This window comes from Cryptomeria japonica, chromosome 5 (assembly GCF_030272615.1).
Source record: "Cryptomeria japonica chromosome 5, Sugi_1.0, whole genome shotgun sequence".
Lineage (NCBI taxonomy): Eukaryota > Viridiplantae > Streptophyta > Pinopsida > Cupressales > Cupressaceae > Cryptomeria > Cryptomeria japonica.
In genome coordinates this window covers 184,234,318-184,252,903 of record NC_081409.1, presented here as the reverse complement: position 1 = coordinate 184,252,903, position 18,586 = coordinate 184,234,318, and the positions used below count along the sequence as shown (strand labels likewise).

The 18,586-nt window shown below is 36.2% G+C and overlaps 1 protein-coding gene across 1 annotated transcript; it reads left to right on the top strand.

Moving 5' to 3' along the window:
• The first annotated feature begins 14,701 nt into the window (after positions 1 to 14,701).
• LOC131060899 (probable receptor-like protein kinase At1g11050) lies at positions 14,702 to 16,959 on the top strand. The gene has a single exon (XM_057994336.2). It carries the CDS (start codon positions 14,866 to 14,868, stop codon positions 16,684 to 16,686), a length of 1,821 nt encoding a protein of 606 aa, XP_057850319.1. The 5' UTR covers positions 14,702 to 14,865; the 3' UTR covers positions 16,687 to 16,959.
• Positions 16,960 to 18,586: the final 1,627 nt, after the last annotated feature.

Sequence of the window (18,586 nt, the reverse complement as noted above, 5' to 3'; positions counted from 1 at the left end):
TTGAAGATGGATGGATTACTATAAAGGGGAGGCATTCAAAGATGTCCAAGCCTTCTTTTGATATGAATCTTCGTTCCCACAAGGCCAATTGCAAATCTTGAGGGTCCTTGTAGTTGGTTGTTTGGGCTGGTTTTACTGGCCCTTTCTTTGTATGGGTAGCCTGTTGTATTTAGGGGTAGTCCCTATTTTTTTGGTTGTTCTAGATCTAGTTGGGCTTTCAATGCTTTATCTATTTTATTATCTGATGTAAAGGATTGATGTAAAGGGTTTCGAGGCCCCTTCAAAACCTACTTTTCACTTAATTAAAAACATTACTGATAGAACATTGATTCACCCCCCCTCTCAGTGTTCTTGGATTCCAACAATATCAACCCTATCTAGTGGAACCTTTATGTTCTTTATCCTATATATTTTGTGACCATTGTCATTTGATTTGTCCTTTCTTAGGGGCATCTCATTGTGGTAACATTCTTGTCTTTTGGATGCATGTATGCTACCTTAAAGCTATTGCTCCTGGTAAGGTGTGCACAATTGTTTTAACATGAGGGGATACAATCTACTCAATCATGTTACACTTTATGCACACACCACAAGACTTGGTTTGTACACTTTTTTCATACATGACAACATGTTTGGTACATTCTATAGTACCCATTTTGCAGTCAATTTGATTCAGTGTTCAGCTTACTTTGCAAACAAAGCCTTTTGCTTTATAATATTTTGCATTTTTAATTTCAAAATTTTCAACCTAACATGACTCATAGTAAGCACAAGCCTTACTAGGCCACATACATTCATGCTATTTCTATCCTCTTCATGTGTTTTTCCTTTTATCTTAATATTATATTGATAAGATCCTAAGTCCTTGAGGGCATGGTGTGTCTTGTCTCTTTGGTACCTTGGTGAAAGTTTTCAAAGCAACTTTGTACTTTATTGTGAGTATGGACAGAGGTTCACAATCCCATGAAAGTGGGGGATAAATGTAGCATCTTAAATTGTTTTTCTATACAATTTCATCCCCACCTAGCTCTCACCTTGGTGTTTTTGCTTTTAGTGCTCAATGACTTCTTTGATGCTACTCACACCCTCTTGAAATGTGTGATTTCTCTTTTATTTTTTAGTTCTTTACTTCTGCACATGTGGTAATTGGAATGAATGGTACATGATTGGTTAAATTGGTCAAGTTTTAATATATTCAGTTTCACCCCCCACCCCTCTCAGTATTTAGAAGTGTTCAACAAATTCAATTCCTCTTTTAGTTTGAAGTTCAAAACTTCAAGCAGTATAAGTGTAGCGTCCTAAAATTGCACCCTTGTACAATTATGATCGCATTGGATCCCTACCTTAGAATTTGTGCCCCTTGGCCTGATTGGGACCTAATTATGCTCATACCCCTCATGAATTGCATCATTCGTGACTTTTTCTAACATGGCACCTTATCCTCACCCTAAAAAGGGGTAGGGCTAGGGCACCATGCTCTAGTCCTAATTAGGACCAAGGTGCCATACCATGATCCCCCCTAATTTGGGCCCCATTTGACCCCTTGGTCCTATTTCAAATTTGAGCAGGATTTCTCTCTCTCTTTGCTAGCTCATGTCAGAAAATTAGCAATTTGTCTAACTGACAAGTATAAAAGGAGGTTTTCCCCTCCCATTTGAACAACTAAGACATCTATCAAGCATCTGACAATCACATGAGATCAAGCATTCAAGAATTCAAGAGCAATTGAGCATTAATCAGTCTTCCTTCAAGCTTAGGAGCAACAATAAAGTCAAGATTCAAGCATTGGAGAAAACATCTACATCCTATTTTGTTGAAGACTTCATCAAACCCTAATTCCACGTGGAGACAAACAAAATACTTTACAAGGAGGTATATCACTTGATTTTTAGTCATTATTCAACATCTCCCTCAAAAGGAGAATCTTCCATTACATCAATTTCAATTATCTTTATCTCAATTTCATGGTTAATTCCAAAACTGGGGTTTGACCTAAGGCAAGCTCCTATTCCCAACCTATTTCCTTTTCTTTCTATGTGCAGGAAACAAGTATGGAGTTGTACTCTTCAGAATAGGCATTATTTGCAGAGACAAATCAACCCTCTTTAGTGTGTGAAAAAGTAGGAGGACCAGGGTGACGGGCACATCAATCTTGACATTTTTGGAGCTTTTTCAAGGATCAGATACAAATTTGCATATTCTTCTTAGATCTAGATGTGTGCGAAAATCCTGTGCCTATAGCCCACCGTTTTCTCAGTTTTACTTTCATTTTTTAACACTTTACCCTAATTTGGCATTTCAACTCACAAAAGAGGAAACTCCCAAATCAATCCAATCAATATTTTGCCTTAATCTTTTTTGATTTTGGACTGATCTAGTGGATTCTCCCTCTTTTGAATGTAATGGTCAACTCAAGCAAAAATTAGTGGTTTTCATACATCTAATGGTAGACACCTTTATTTTTCACCACTACAATAAGTTTGTAGTGAAGATTGAGAGTAATTGAATTTTTGGTTAGTTGAACAAAAACCATACAATATAGAATTCAAAACCCTAGTTTACAAAAAAAGGTAAAAATGAGTAAGAAGACATCTACTTCTAGATTTTCCCAAAGATTAGATGAAAATTTGTTATGATAATTGGGAGGTAAAAGAGTAGATTTTCCAATGAGTGGTCTTGAGGGGCTAAAGGATAGGCTTCAAGATGATTTGGTCAGGTTTAGAGATGCTAAGTTACCAGAGATCATATGAAGTTTATTTGAACACTAGTACCATAAGAGGAAAGTCGAATTCCCAATGACAAATGCATGGATTCTAGATATGGATAAGCTAACACTACTAAATGTGTTTGTGGATGCTGATTTTATTAGGTCTATAGTAGAAAGGTATGATGTTCGAAAGAGACTTGTGTACTAACACCTACCGGCCGAGAAAATGATAAATTTGTCAAAATTAGCAATTTCTAAGGTTTTTGATTTGAATAAAGTAAAATCAAAGCCAATAAAACTCAAGAAATTTGAGGGGTACTACAAGAAACACATTTATCCATATAGAAGTGTAGTAATACCTAAGTTCAAGATCAAGATTCCTAAGAGGTCAATTATTCCAATCTCAAAGCTTAAAAAAAGAGTCATTTTCTTTGGGCACCTTTGAAGATTATTTTGTGAGAACTTACTACACCTTGTGTCAAATCTTGGGACATGATGCTACGCTTTGGATGCCAATTCCTCTTATGTTATGGTTGTTGATATTAAATATATAAATTGACTAAATGGAACATTCTTAGCAAAAATAATGCATGAAAGTCTGATGATAGCAAAGGCAAACATCAAGAGGTTTGAGTTCAAATGGTATTCCCTACTTTGTCATTTATTTTGGTGGAGAGTGAAGGGGTTGTGGGATGACAAGTTGTGAATTAGAATGAAGGATGATAGTGAAAATATGCTCCCAGTCCAATGTTGGACATCTATTTGGGACAAGAATAGTGAGAATGTTGACTATCATTTTTGAGTAATACTTTGTGTAAAAAGTTTTGAGTTATTTTGGTGAACTTGAGGTATGAATTCCTAAGGAAGTGATGGATTTTCTTAGACCAGTTGAATGGAGGAAGGATCTTGGGATTTCAAATAATTAATGAGATTCATTTATCTCCATAAAAACACTACTGATATAAGAATTTATGGTACATTTGTGCAGCCTCATGTACTTCCAATGTGTGCGCCAAGGAGGATTGTTTACTTGGAGATAATATGGCAATTGAATAAGGCTGATGAAATAAACTTTAGGAATCATATGATTGGGTCATTGTTCCCAACTTCAATCAAAATTGTAGATTTGACTACTGTAAATAATGATGGTCTTGACAAAATTTACTCTATATTGCAAGCATATAGGACATGATATATGAAAGAGAAAGATATTTTGATCTCTAGAGAAGGTTTCATGCTACACATAATTTTTTTGAAGGATAGAATTGGATTTTCTCATGTTATATTATATGAAGAATATGTAATCACAAATTGTGCTACCATAAAAGAGTTTTATAGGAGAAGAAAAATATGGAATATGGCAATGAGCACCAAATAAATAATAAGAAAAATTTGGAAAATTTTCCTTCTTTTGTGAGAATTGAGAAGCTACTAGGGAGTGCAAAAGCCTTTCTTAAAAGACAAGTTGTCAAGAAGGATAAGCTACCTAAGGTTGTTGGTGAACAAGAAATAAAAGAAGAGGAGCCACCTGCAAAGAAGTTAAAATTAGATGTTGCTAAGGAAGACAAAAGAAAAGGGGTTTAGATTATTGATCTAGAAGAAGAGGCTCAAGTGGTTGAATTTGATATATGTGACCCCCCATCATATCCTATTGTTTTTTATCCTCCCTCATCTCCTTCTTTTGCACCCTGTTCCACATCAAGAATGATAGTTCCTACAATGCCACATGGAAAGACTTTAGAGAATTTAAAAATTGCAGAAGATTATACTAGTTCAATATCAGAGCATTAGGATTTAACCAATTTCTTGATGATGAAAATTTTGTAAAGTCAAAGGAGTTTAGAGATTTTTCTCTATCAAGAAGGAGAGATGAATATTGGAAGAGAGTAGTTGAAGAGATAAATAAAGCTTTGCCCTCAGAGTGGAACAAGATTGGAATAGATATCTTGAATGAATTTTATTTTAGAGTTGATAATATTACACTAGATGAGGGAAGGAAGATGGTGAAATAAGTTGTGATTCTCTTGCTATCACATTGAGACATTTGTATTTCTTTGCTTTTCAACATAATAAGAAAATAGAAAAAAATAAGTATATTATTCAAAGGAAGAGGTTGAAAATCATTTTTTAAAATCAATATTAACCCTAAATATGAAATTTTTGCAATGTAGGCCTTAGCACCAAATACTGATAAATTAGACAGTGCAAAATCTTGAGGATCTAAAAGGAAGTGCTCTAAACAAGAGAGTATCAGATACTCCAACACCAAAAACTATAGATTTGGTTTTAAACATCGGTATGTTTAGCAAGACATATGCAAACCATGAAGCCTTGAAGGAAAAGTATATGCAACGGGTGGTAAAAAATAATGAATTGGAAGCACAAATTGATATTTTGAAGAGTGCTCTAGTTCTTGTTATATTAGCACCTTCTACTTCATCCCTAGAGTTCACATTTGATAGAGATGTGTTGTTAAATGAAATAAATGATTTGAAAGATGAATTAGAGAAGGAGAGAAATCTAAAATGTAGGCTACAAGCAAGATTGTCATTGGTTTAGTTGACCATAGGTTAACTAAAATCAATTTGAAAATTGATGAGGCATATAAAGGATACTATGAGCTTGTAGGTATAGAGATCAAGTATGAGCAAGATATAGAGAATTTGAATCCAATTAGACAAAGGTGGCTTCCCAAGAGTCAAGCTTTGAGAGACATGATAAAGAAGGCCATATTTGATGACGACAAGCCGCCTAAACTTCAGATTGTGTTTGAGAATTTTCTATTGATTGAAAAGATGGTTTCATACATGATGAAACTTGATAAGTAGCTTGAACAAAAATTGAATATTATTGATTAAATGGAATCCAAGGGGTAAGTGCACAAAGATGGTGGTAAAAAAGGGGGGTATAAGTGGACACTTTTTTTCTTCTGAAATCAGGTGAACCTAAACTTGGAGGCAAAATTTGAAAGTCATCCACTCACGATATGAAGATAATCAAACGACAAATATTGTAGTACTCTGAATCTAGTTTCCAAACTAATAAACTTTTTCAAAATTGGATAAGATTAAGGGGGTCAAATCCTTTGCGCATGAAAAATAGTCCTTGATTTTTTCAAAAAAACATAACATAGTGTCTGACGTGCGCATCAAAAAAGTCATAGTTAGATTTATTATGTTGACAAATCCTTTGGCAGAAAGATAGTTAAGAGTGAGCATTAGAAGATGTGTATTTTTTTGTAATTTTTTGTTGAGTATTTTGTTTTTTATGATTTTTCCAATCGAGCACATCCTGAAAATTAGGTACCTGTTCGTGCGCAAAGCATAAGTTGCACTAAAAAAGTCGAAAATACAATTTTATTTTTTTTAAATTGTAAAGAATCAAGTGCACTACAATAATATATAAATTTTTTAAAATTTGGATAAGTATATCAAAAGTTATTAAAAACAATGGTGCACATATGTCTGTGAGAACTGTGGAGACACTGGTAAAAGAAATTCAATAATAATATGTTATTGTTGTTCAAATTTTAAAAAAATTGTATGGTTAGAAAGCTCAGAAGATGGGTGAAAATATGGTGGCAATTTTAGAAATACCCACTTGATGAAGTGTAAACCTGATGATGACAAAGTCGAGAAACCAAGTTGATAAAATAAAACACGTCAAAAAGGAGGGAAATGGAGGGAAATCAAACTTCCAAACCGTAGCTTTGTCATCCAGGCCTATTTCCAAGCCTAAATAGTCAAAAGCGCGTATGGGGTACCTATGGTATAAAAAGCATGTATGGGGTACTTATGGTGTAAGAAGTGCGTTTTTCACTATAAAAAGTGCGTACACGCTATTTTAACTATAAAAAGCGCGTACGCGCTTTTAATGTTTAAATTTTGGGAGTGTGTATAGTATGATATTGTATATAATATGTGTATATATATAATATATAAATTATATATAATATAAAAATATATAATATATAATATTTATATATATGTATATAATAATATATAATATTTATATATATATATATGTATGTATATAATAATATATAATATATTAAGTATATATATACACACATATGTGTGTATCTATGTGTATTGTCTCCCTCTCTCCCACTCTCAAGCACGTACAAGGTGCCTCTCTTTCTCTCTCTCTCTCTTTCTCTCTCTCTCTCTCTCTCTCTCTCTCTCTCTCTCTCTCTCTCTCTCTCTCTCTCTCTCTCTCTCCCTCTCTCTCTTTCGCTCTCTCTCCCTCCCTCTTCCTCTCTCCCCCACTCTCTCCCTCTCCCCCTCTCTCTCTCACTCCCTCCCTCTCTCTCCCCTTCTCCCTTCCTCCATACCCCATCTCTCTCTCTCTCTCTCTCTCTCTCTCTCTCTCTCTCTCTCTCTCTCTCTCTTCCCCTCCCTCCAATGTATCTTCTTTTTGTTTGCATATATATAAGGTGATAAGAAGATTGACAAGGTGGTCGGTTTTCTTTTTTTTTAAAAAGAAGATAGGATATAAAGTAGAACGTTTGAAGAAAATGAACGTATTGGTTTCTTTGGATTGTGTGGATGTATTGGTTGGATAATATTTATGTGTCATATGGTGTACTAAGGGGTCATATGGTGTATTATGACCCTTAGGTGTCATTATGGGTCATATGGTGTTCTAAAATCATAGAACACCATATGACCCCTTAGGACTCCATATGGTGTCGTTATGGGTCATATGGTGTCCTAAAGGGTCATATGGTATTCTATGACCCCTTAGGATACCATATGATCTCTTACATGTCATTATAGGTCCTATGGTGTGCTAAGGGATTATATAGTGTCCTATGACCCCTTAGGATACCATATGACGGGCCTTAGATGTTGTTAGGGGTCGTATTGTGTTCTAAGGGTCATATGGTGTCCTATGAGCCATTAGGACACCATATGGTATCATTATGTGTCTTTTGTTGTCATATGACCCCTAGGACACCTTATGACCACTTAGGACACCATATGGTGTCATTAGGGGTCATATGGTGTCCTAAGGGGTCATATGGTCTCCTATGACCCCTTAGGACACTATTTGACCCCTTAGGACTCCATATGGTGTCCTAAGAGGTCATATAGTGTTTTATGACCCCTTAGGACACCATTTGATGTCATTATGGGTTGTATGGTGTGCTAAGGGGTCATATGGTGTCTTATAACCCCTTAGGACTCTATATGACCTCTTACATGTCGTTATGGGTCATATGGTGTCCTAACGGGTCATATGGTGTTCTATGATCCCTTAGGACACCATATGATCCCTTAGGACTCCATATGGTGTCATTATGGGCCGTATGGTGTCCTAAAAGGTCATATGATATTCTATGACCTCCTAGGACACCATATGATCCCTTAGGTGTCATTATAGGTCATATTGTTTCCTAAGAGGTCATATGGTGCCCTAAGGGGTCATAGGATGCCATATGACCCCTCAAGATACCATACGACCCATAACACCACCATATGGTGCCCAAAAGGGTCATATGGTGTTCTATGACCCCTTAGGACACTATTTGGCATCATTATAGGTCCTATGGTATTCTAAGGGATCATATAGTGTCCTATGACCCCTTAGATGTTGTTAGGGGTCGTATTGTGTTCTAAGGGTCATATGGTGTCCAATGACCCATTGGACACCATATGGTATCGTTATGTGTCTTATGGTGTCGTATGACCCCTAGGACACCTTATGACCACTTAGGACACCATATGGTGTCATTAGGGGTCATATGGTGTCCTAAGGGGTCATAAGGTCTCCTACAACCCCTTAGGACACTATTTGACCCCTTAAGACTCCATATGGTGTCATTATCGGTTGTATGGTGTCCTAAGAGGTCATATAGTATTTTATGACCCCTTAGGATACCATTTGGTGTCATTATGGGTCGTATGGTGTGCTAAGGGGTCATATGGTGTCTTATGACCCCTTAGGACTCCATATGACCTCTTATGTGTCATTATGGGTCATATGGTGTCCTATGACCTCTTAGGACACATGCATGGATCCCTAGGATACCATATGACCCCAGAGAATACCTTTTGACCCTAGAGAGGGAGAGAGGGGGAGGAGAGGGAGGCAATGGGAGAGAGATACACCTAATAGAGGAGGAGACCGAGATAGAGACTGAGAGGGAGAGACAAGAAATGAGAGAGAGAGAGAGAGAGAGAGAGAGAGAGAGAGAGAGAGAGAGAGAGAGAGAGAGAGAGAGAGAGAGAGAGAGAGAGAGAGAGAGAGAGAGAGAGAGAGAGAGAGAGAGAGAGATCTAAGAGGTGGATAGAGGGATTGGGAGAGAAAGAGAGACCTAAGAGGTGAAGGGAGGAAAGGTGAGAGAGAGAAAGAGAGGGTGAGAGATTGAGAGTCTGAGTGAGAGGGAGGAAGGGGTGGAAGGATATTACAAGAGACTAGAGAGAGAGAGGTGCAAAGAGAGGGAGAGAGGGAGAGAGTGAGAAAGAGAGGTAATGAGAAAGGGAGAGAGGGAGGGAGAGGGGAGAGGGAGAGAATGAGAGAGACACACCTGAGAGAAGGAGAGAGTGAGATAGAGAGAATGAGGATGAGAGGGAGAGGGAGAGACTTCAGAGATAAAGAATGTGAGAGAGAGAGAGAGAGAGAGAGAGAGAGAGAGTTAAGTGAAAAATAGAAAGGGAGGTGGGGAGATAGGGAGAGAGTGGGAAAGAGATACACTTGACAGAGGAGGAGAGTGAGATAGAGAGATAGAGGCAGATAGGGAGAGAGACTTAAGATAGAAAGAATGTGAGAGAGAGAGAGAGAGGAGAGAGAGAGAGAGAGAGAGAGAGAGAGAGAGAGAGAGAGAGAGAGAGAGAGAGAGAGAGAGAGAGAGAGAGAGAGAGAGAGAGGTTGATAGCTAGAGATGTGATAGAGAGAAGGAGAGAGACTTGAGAGAAAGAGAAATGGAGCGAGAGGGGGAGAGATAAAGAGAGTTAGAGGGAAAGAAATACTTGACAAAGGAAGAGAAAGGGAGGGGGAGGGAGAGGGAGAGAATGAGAGAGAGAGACACTTAAGAGATGGGGAGAGAGTGAGAGATAGAGATATTTGAGAGAGGGGGAGAAAGAGAGGGATATTTGAAAGAGAGAAAGAGGGTGAGGGAGATGCCTAAGAGACAAAAAGGTAGGGGTTAAGGAAGAGAGAGCGGGAATGTAGGGAAGAGATGAGAGACATAATGCTGATATGAGCATGCTGATTACTGAAATTTGACTGTCTAAAATTTATAAGAATACTCAAAAAACTAGAATTTGCATTATAACTCTTAGAGATCTGGAACCACTCTCAAACATCTTGACAATATATACATAAAATATAACTTAAAGTATAAGAAAGATAAAAGACAGAGAAATGTCACTTATACTTAAATGTTATATTTTATGTATATATCCTACTAAAAAACCTAATGGAATGTAAGTGAATTGCATTTTATTGCTAGATAGAACCGCGTACGCGGTTTTAGTTTTTAAACCGCGTATGCGGTTAGTATGCTTTAAACCGCGTGGTTAGTATTCTTTGAACTGCGTACGCTGTTAGTATGTTTTAAATCGCGCACGTGGTTTAGCTTTGGTTAGGCTCGGCAAAACGAGCCTAAACGCGTACGGGGTTCTTTAAATTTGAAATATCCCGTGCGTGTTTTGGTGTTTTTCATTTTTTTTTTTTGGTGTGTCCACTTTTCTGACCACCATCTTTGTGCACTTACCCCAAGGTGCTTCCAAAGTATTAAGGATGAACAAGGAAAATAAAAACCACTTGATCAATGAAAATTAGAATTGAAATCTATAGCTTCAAAGGTTATTACTCTAGTATATAAAGATGGCAAGTTAAATATAACTCAATCAAATAAAATTTGCTTGATGAGATGCATAACTTTGAAGTAATTTGTGAAAGTTACCAAAAGGATTCAAGAGCAATTTTGGATCCAAAGTATGTAGATTCAATGAAAATATTATCAAAATTATAGAGTATTAATGGGCTGTCAATATAACATTTGGAGCTTGGGAGACAAGATCTGATGAAGACTAAACGGTATGTGTGTTGTATCAATGGTCAAAGGATTTCAATAAAAAGCATCAATCTTGTAGATGACCAAATTTTGAGAATCTCACTATAGTAATCAACATTCCAACATTTTTGGCTTTGTAACAAACTTGTCATTTTTGTAAAATGAGCAAGTCAAATTCACTTAGCCCTGCAACAACTGATTTTTCTCTTCTTCTATCTTTCTATTATATTTTTGTGCCAATTTCTAGTATCCTATCTTTTAGGATAATTTGTAAGAATAATCGTCAAATGAAAATATGACACCTGTACAATTGGCTTCAATCTTGTTCACTCTCTTGTTCTTATAAAAGGGAGATCATAGCCATGGTACCTTTTTTCTTTAGCCTCTAAAATTTGGAGACTAGTTTTGTATTGTGTCATAACTAGGAGTATATAGAAGAAAGATAAAATCTGGTATTTTGTAATTGTAACAAAAATTCCAAAGCCAATAATACAATGATGTTTTAAATCTATTTTGTGTAGTTGTCTCCATTGCTTTATGTTAAAAACATTTGGGATGTAATGAACAAGTTTCTCAAATTTCATCTCTATGAGTTATCATGGTGTATGCCTTGATCTTTATGCTTCTTTCTAAGGGAATGATTAAATTGCTTTGATCTAGATATAGGGATTTTGAATGTGGTATCAAGGATCTTAAGAAGAACTATAATAAAATTTGTAATGCGGAGATTGATGTAATGAATTGATTTCATTAGCCTAAGGGTTTTAGGGTTTATTTGCTAAGCAAGTGTGGATTTCTAGAGTTTTTTTTTACTCTATTTCTCTAGTATGACATTAGTCTAAAATGAATCATAATTAAGATCAAAGTTGAAATTTTAAAATTAAAAAACAACAAATTTGTTTTATGTTTGTAGTTTAGTTACGGTTTCAATATTTTCTCATTGTGAAAAGTTGATAATCCAAGATCCTAGTCAAAACATGGATTACATCATAGATTCTTGGTTAAATCAAAGAGGATATTAATGATAAAATAATACCATCTCAAGTGATATGATTGAAAGGTGTTGTATTAGGGTTACCTCCCTTGGTCTTATAGATTTGAAAGTGCAAAAGGTATTAGCCTTAGGGTTAAATCTTGTTTGTTGGCAATTGACCAAAAAATCCTTGAGAATAAGTAGTGGCTAGCCTTTACAACATTTTAGGGAGACCAGTTGGAAAAAAACAACACAATTGACTACCAATGATGTCTAAGTGAGTGTTTGGAGGTTGAGACACAACTAATGCACATGAAGGCACATGCTTCTTGACTATATGTTGTAGTGTGCATAGAAGCTCAAGGCCCTTGTGATATGAAATGAGTTTCTCAAATTCTCAACAAAAGGGGTCGCTTGAGTATAAAGAGCGTCTCTTTTAAGGAAGTCTTGGAAGTCCCTCAAATTCTCCTCCAAAGACTGGATCTATTCAAAAGGAACCATGAGTGCAACCTTATGATCTATAGCAAGAGGAGATCTAGTGGGAGAATTTGGTATAGAATTTGGAAGCATAGGAACATCGTTAGGAGAGTTGGGATTGTTTGAGAATATTGGTCGTGGTCTAGGAGGACTATGAGGATGTGAAGTTTTAGACATGTCCAAGGTTCACAAACTCCTTTTAACTACATTCCCAAAAGTAGTAGGCTGGGTTGTGAAGTTGATAAAAGACTATCACAATGCATGACCCAACAAACCTTGGGAAAAAAGAGAAGGAAATTTGTGAATTTTTTTTGTTGATAGATTTTCTTGATGTTGAACATGTTTTTTTCCAAAGGAAGTGTTCACGTTGGGTTCACCAAAATGTATTTAGAGTGGAAAAAGTGAACTACTACAAAAGTTAAGAATCCCTTAAGAGCTCATGTCCATACAATACACTAAAATAGAATTAAAGGTAATCACAATGTTCAAGTCTATCCTATTAATTACGAAATTAAGGAAATGTTGTGTGTTTTTGTTTATATAGTGAATATGGAACAAAATTAAAATATGAAAACCTCAAAAATAGATAGCACATGAAATATAGGTTTTCTGGACAATTCAACTAGTTATCTGTTCAAGACGTTAGCACGACATGTGGATGTCTGCACGACACATTGTTGTCTTGTACGAATAAAAAGTATAATTGTTTGTGGGAAGGCGATAGTACAACCTACATAGGTGTTGAGGTTTGAAATGCCATAATGCAACAAAGTAACAAATACCAATAGTACTTTGTTATATTAAATCAAATGACAAAATGAAAAGGGAGAAGGCAAGAAATCACTAAAGAAGGCTAGAAAGTTGCAAGGATTTCCATGAAGCTATCTCCCTCTATAACCTGAACACATAATCTACAAAAGAGAAAATGTTGTGATTGATCATATAGGGGCTTATCATAGTCAAACCCCTACTTTGGTGTTTCCACCTCCGTAGACAACCAAGACAAATTGATAGAAAAAAGACATAGAGGAATGGAAATGCAAAAATATATGCTATTGAGTAAAGATAATACAATATGTTAAGAGAGCTTCAAAGGTACTAGTTACCACTCCTTCAACAAAGGAAGATAATTTGCTTGCAGTGACACAGTTGCTTCTGTGCAAATGCCACAAGGAAGAACCAACAATTTCCAAAGCTTCTATCAATATCTTCAATGTAATAACTAGAGTTTTGATATGTTGTTGTGTGAGAGAAGAATGAGAGTATTGTAGAGAAAAATGGTGAGAATGGTGTGATAGAAAAGTTGTTGTGTCGAAGAGAGCCCAAAAGATGAATTGTTAAAGGAAAAAATGAGAGTTCAAATTGTCTATAGGAAGCCCAAATTCATTTTGATGTCGGTGCAGGCTGATAAAGGTGTTACATTACCAAAATGCGGGGAGTGTGATGTTCCAATAGTTAGCACAGTTGTAGATTCTCATAGGACACTAAAGCATTGCGCGAAGGTCTACTCATGGTGCATTTGTGTGGGGGATATTAAACTTAACAATCGAGAAATGAGATGCGTATATCAAATAAGAACATTTTAATTAGATTAAGGATCATATTGGGTAATTGTCTTTTATTAATCTAAACTGAAGACTTATGCAATGTGAAATTTTAAGACATACAATTTACAACATTACAAATGGGTTGGATGGTTTCGATGTTTAGGATTTAGAAGAGGAAGGATAGGTGTGGGATGGAGAAAAGCCTATTTTCTTTGAGTTGGGTGACATGAATCCTAACTTTGGTATATGGATTTTATATGGTTTCTTTGCTAAGAGATTGTAAATGGTTTAGGTTTAGATGAAGTATCAAGATTAGATGGAGGATTGAAATTAGATGTGTGTTGGCTAGAATTAGGTTGTGCTAGTTGGAATTGAGGGATTAAGTCAATTAGTTCACTTAATGAAAGGTGGAAAAATAGGGATTAAATAGGGAACTTAGATAAATACATGATTGGATTTACTTACCTAAGGTAGACTACAAGAAAAAAAAACGATTAAATGGTCTAGGTAAGGAAATGAGTGTAGGTGAATAGTGATGAATACTGATTTTATAAATTAAATAACAAAATATTATTTAATTAATAAGAATATAAGAATTGAGTAATTAATTGATTTATTAGAATTGAATTTAATTAAATATAAAAAATTAGTCAGATAATGACAATAAATTAGATCTACATATCTACTCGTATATTTAAATAATTAAAATTTATATAATTAAACATAATAATACAATTAAACATGCGTTAATTTAGTGAGATAAATCAAGAGGATGATGATTTCCTTATGATTGGAAAGTTTCATATGTTATTGCATTTAGAGATGCTTGTTTTGATAAATAATATATTCTCTATTAATTTATAGAAAAGAAATATAATAGACATTTAATTAAGATATGTACGTATGGATAAAAAAAACAAAAACAAAACGTGATCTGTCGGCATTCTTAAACAATAGAAGAACGACATCTTTGACAATGACTGCGGTGCTGATCAGCCAGCCACTAGCTAATTTACAACAGAAGAACGGAATTTACAGTTACTTCTGAAGCCTTTAAATTTTCCCGTTCAGCCATCTGTTCTTAAAGATTTCCTTTTAGGGTTTGCAGGTTGCAGAGAACAGAAAGATAATTGTAGAGATGTACAAGCTAATCTGGCCGGTGTTGCTGCAACTCTTTATATTTGTTCAGGCAAATGGCGCCTCCTGCCCGACGGATTTCAATTATGTCACTCAAATGAAATGGGACAAATCCTCCTGTCAATCTGCGGATCCAGTGAAGGACAATTGCTGCCAGACGCTGCTAAGTTTATTCGGTGTAGGGTTAGCTCAGTATCTCAAAGATTCATCAAATTTCGAATTCCCCGACTACTCCTCAGCAAATGCCTGTGTAAATTCATTCCAGAGCCAAGTTGCTTCAGCATCCGTTTCCCCTGCCTTGGTCTCGCAGTGCTTAAATGACACTTCCTTGTTTGTTTCCAGCCCTAATCTTTGCAGCGGCATACAGACTAAAAAGAACTGGCTTGATCTTCTCGGAACGACTTCAATCGACACGGCCTGCAAAGGGGATCTGCTCAAATTGTCCTCCTGTAATCTCTGCAAGGAGAGCGCGCAGAAAGTCGTGAGTACTCTGGTAGGGTTTAGTAAAAATGTAACGGCACAGACGAGTCTCAAATGCTTCTATTTCGCCGTTGTTTATGCCTCGGGTTTGGTGAATGAGTACGGGCCGAAGAATGAGACCACGGCCTCTTGCACCTTTGGCTTGCCGTTACAGGTCGCGGGTTCGAGTAACCATGGGCGCCTGGTTTTGATCTATACGGCCGTAGGTTCCGCTGGGGTTTTTCTTGGAATTTGCGGGGGTTTGGCGGTCTATTTTCTCCGGGAGAAGAGGAACAGGGAGGCTGTGCACAGGCGGTTTATAAGGCGCAACCGGACCCTTTTAAAGGCCACCGTGAGGCCCAATACGGGAGCAATCTGGTTCAAAATTGATGAAATTAAGGCCGCCACGGATAATTTCAGCCGGAGAAACCTCATCGGCCAGGGCGGATTCGGCACTGTGTATAAGGGAACCCTTCCCGACGGTCAGATCATTGCCGTGAAGAGAATTCAAAACTGCTCTGCTGAAGGAGACGCGGATTTCGCAAATGAAGTGGAGATTATCAACAATATAAAGCACAGAAATCTGGTGGTTTTGAGAGGTTGCTGTGTAGCCAGTGATGACGTGGTAGGGCACCAGAGGTTTCTGATCTACGATTTCATGCCGAATGGCAGCTTAGATGACCATGTATTTGGGAGAGATTCCAAGGCACCGCTGACATGGCCGCAGAGGAAGAATATTGTGCTCGGGACGGCCAAGGGTTTGGCTTATTTGCACTATGGCGTTCAGCCTGCAATTTTTCACAGAGACATTAAGGCCACCAATATTCTGCTGGATGCTGATTTGAATGCTTATGTGTCTGATTTTGGACTGGCGAGACTGAGCGTCGAAGGGGAATCACATCTGACCACACGTGTGGCGGGCACCCATGGCTACCTGGCTCCTGAGTATGCGCTTTACGGGCAGTTGACGGAAAAGAGTGATGTTTATAGCTTCGGGGTTGTTCTGTTGGAGATAATGAGCGGCAGAAGGGCTCTGGATACTTCTGTGGAGAATGCTTCTGATTATCTCGTGACAGACTGGGCGTGGAATCTTGTGAAAGCGGGCAAAGCAATTAAAGTTGTGGACCAGGAGATGAGGGAATCTGGGCCTGCAAGTATCATGGAAAGATTTGTTCTTGTGGGAATTATGTGTGCGCATGTTATGGTGGCTTTCAGGCCTACCATTGTTGAGGTTCTTAAGATATTGGAAGGGGATATTGAGATTCCTGAAATTCTAGACAGGCCTTTGCCCCTCACGCATCAGTCTGTTGAGTATGGGGATAGTTCGTTTAGGATTTCTGTTGATTATAGTGCTCACCAATAGACGACGGTTTCAGCTTCTTTTTCAGTTGGAACAGATTTTCCATGGAAGGGCGAGATTTTCATGGCGCCCTTCTGTGGGTCCACTGTAAATGACAACCACACCTCATTTTTTAGAATAACAATTTGTAACATGTGCTGCAGCTTGTATTCTGGAATGACATATCCTGAACAAGACTCATAAATTGTTTGAAACGATGAAAATGATGAACAACATAACCTGAGATTTTCATTTGATTAAATTTGACTGACACCCATGTCTGTTTAGCAGTGATTCTGTATCGGTTTTGGCTTTTTATTTAAAAAGTGCTCTCCTGTCTTACGTGATTGTATCATTTTTAGTTTTACAGAGAAAAATATTAAAAAACAAAATGGCAGTGTATATAAAACATGGAAGTTATATTATACAGGACATTATAAAAATTAAAACATTGTGGGTTATTTGTGGGTTAGGGTGGGTTCTTGGAAACTACATTCAATATATATAATCATAAAATTGGATGTCAGTGTATATTATTATAGTAAGAGTCTGTCTGTAATCTATAATTTAGATTTAGATTTATGAAGTTTCCACAGTTTATAATGATCTGTATATTAAAATCAGAAATAGACTATGTAGATTTTGGTTGCCAACATTTCGGATCAAATTCTATGATCTATCATGGAGACACAAGGCATATAGCAAAATAAAATAAAGGTGATGGATCATAGATTCTGATCTGAAATCTTGGCAACAAAAATCTATATGTTCAAATCCAGAAGTTAGTATAAAATGTAGTTTATATATTTGAAAATGTTTTAATGTATGGAGTTATTCTGTATGGATTGTGTCTATAAAAATAAAGGAGTTAAGGGATTTTATCATGAATGGTTTATTATATGTTTTGAATGAGTTAGGGAGTTCAATAAGACACAGTTCATAAGGTTGTGAAAGGTATTGCAAACAAGAGAGCAAATTAGACGGACTTGATTGTGGAGGAAACTTCATGATTAAATGTGTTTGAGCAGAAGTACCTCCTAGGATTTTTCATTACTCATTCTTGTGATCACCTAAGTGCAATGAATGTTAATTGTTTTACTCACAATCATATGTGATGGGCTCATGTGAGCCAATACTCATAAAATACGAAAATGTATAGTTAATTCATAATAAATCATCACATAATTTGATACACTATGAAAACACTTACATATATGAAATTAGGTGAATTAAAGAACTCTATGATAAATAACAAGACGCAATATTAACTAAAGATTTTATGAATAAAATAACAAACTAATTAAATTTAATAATGATAAAAACTTCATTAATTTTTTATATTATTATATACTTTAATCATACTATTAGTCAATTTTATCATCGCCACCATTACAACTTGTTTATTTTTCATTTTGGACGCAAATCTCTTGCCCCATTATCCTCTAATATCCTAAAGTAAAAAGAAAATATTACACACAACACATTTAGCCTTGACTATCTGCTGTAAGTAGATTATAAATTCGTCGACAAGTCAATTCGCATGTTGTATGATCACACTTTTATCATGGTTTTATCTATGCAATCTTCGGACAAAGGTAAGAGACAAATTTAACAGCAAGAATCTTCAAACCTTAATAAACAATCCGCTAATATTGCCTTAAAATTCATGTCATAAATGGAAAAAAAAATTATTTTTATACCTTGCAAAAACATCATGTGGACCAGTAAATATATATTCTAACAAATTAATTGTAAAGGCGGATTTCAGAATCTGAAATTAATTAGTTGTTGCTTTTTGCCACATAATTTTAGCATAATAACAGGCTGTTTTATTATATAAATAATAAAATAATTCATGGTATAGATATTTTTTCAAGTTATTCGTCCTCGTGGAATAAAAAAATAAGTCAACGCTTCAATGTTG

What these genes read in the sequence shown, in the direction of transcription:
- LOC131060899 (XM_057994336.2), top strand. Translation starts at nt 14,866, where the DNA reads ATGTACAAGCTAATCTGGCCGGTGTTGCTGCAACTCTTTATATTTGTT.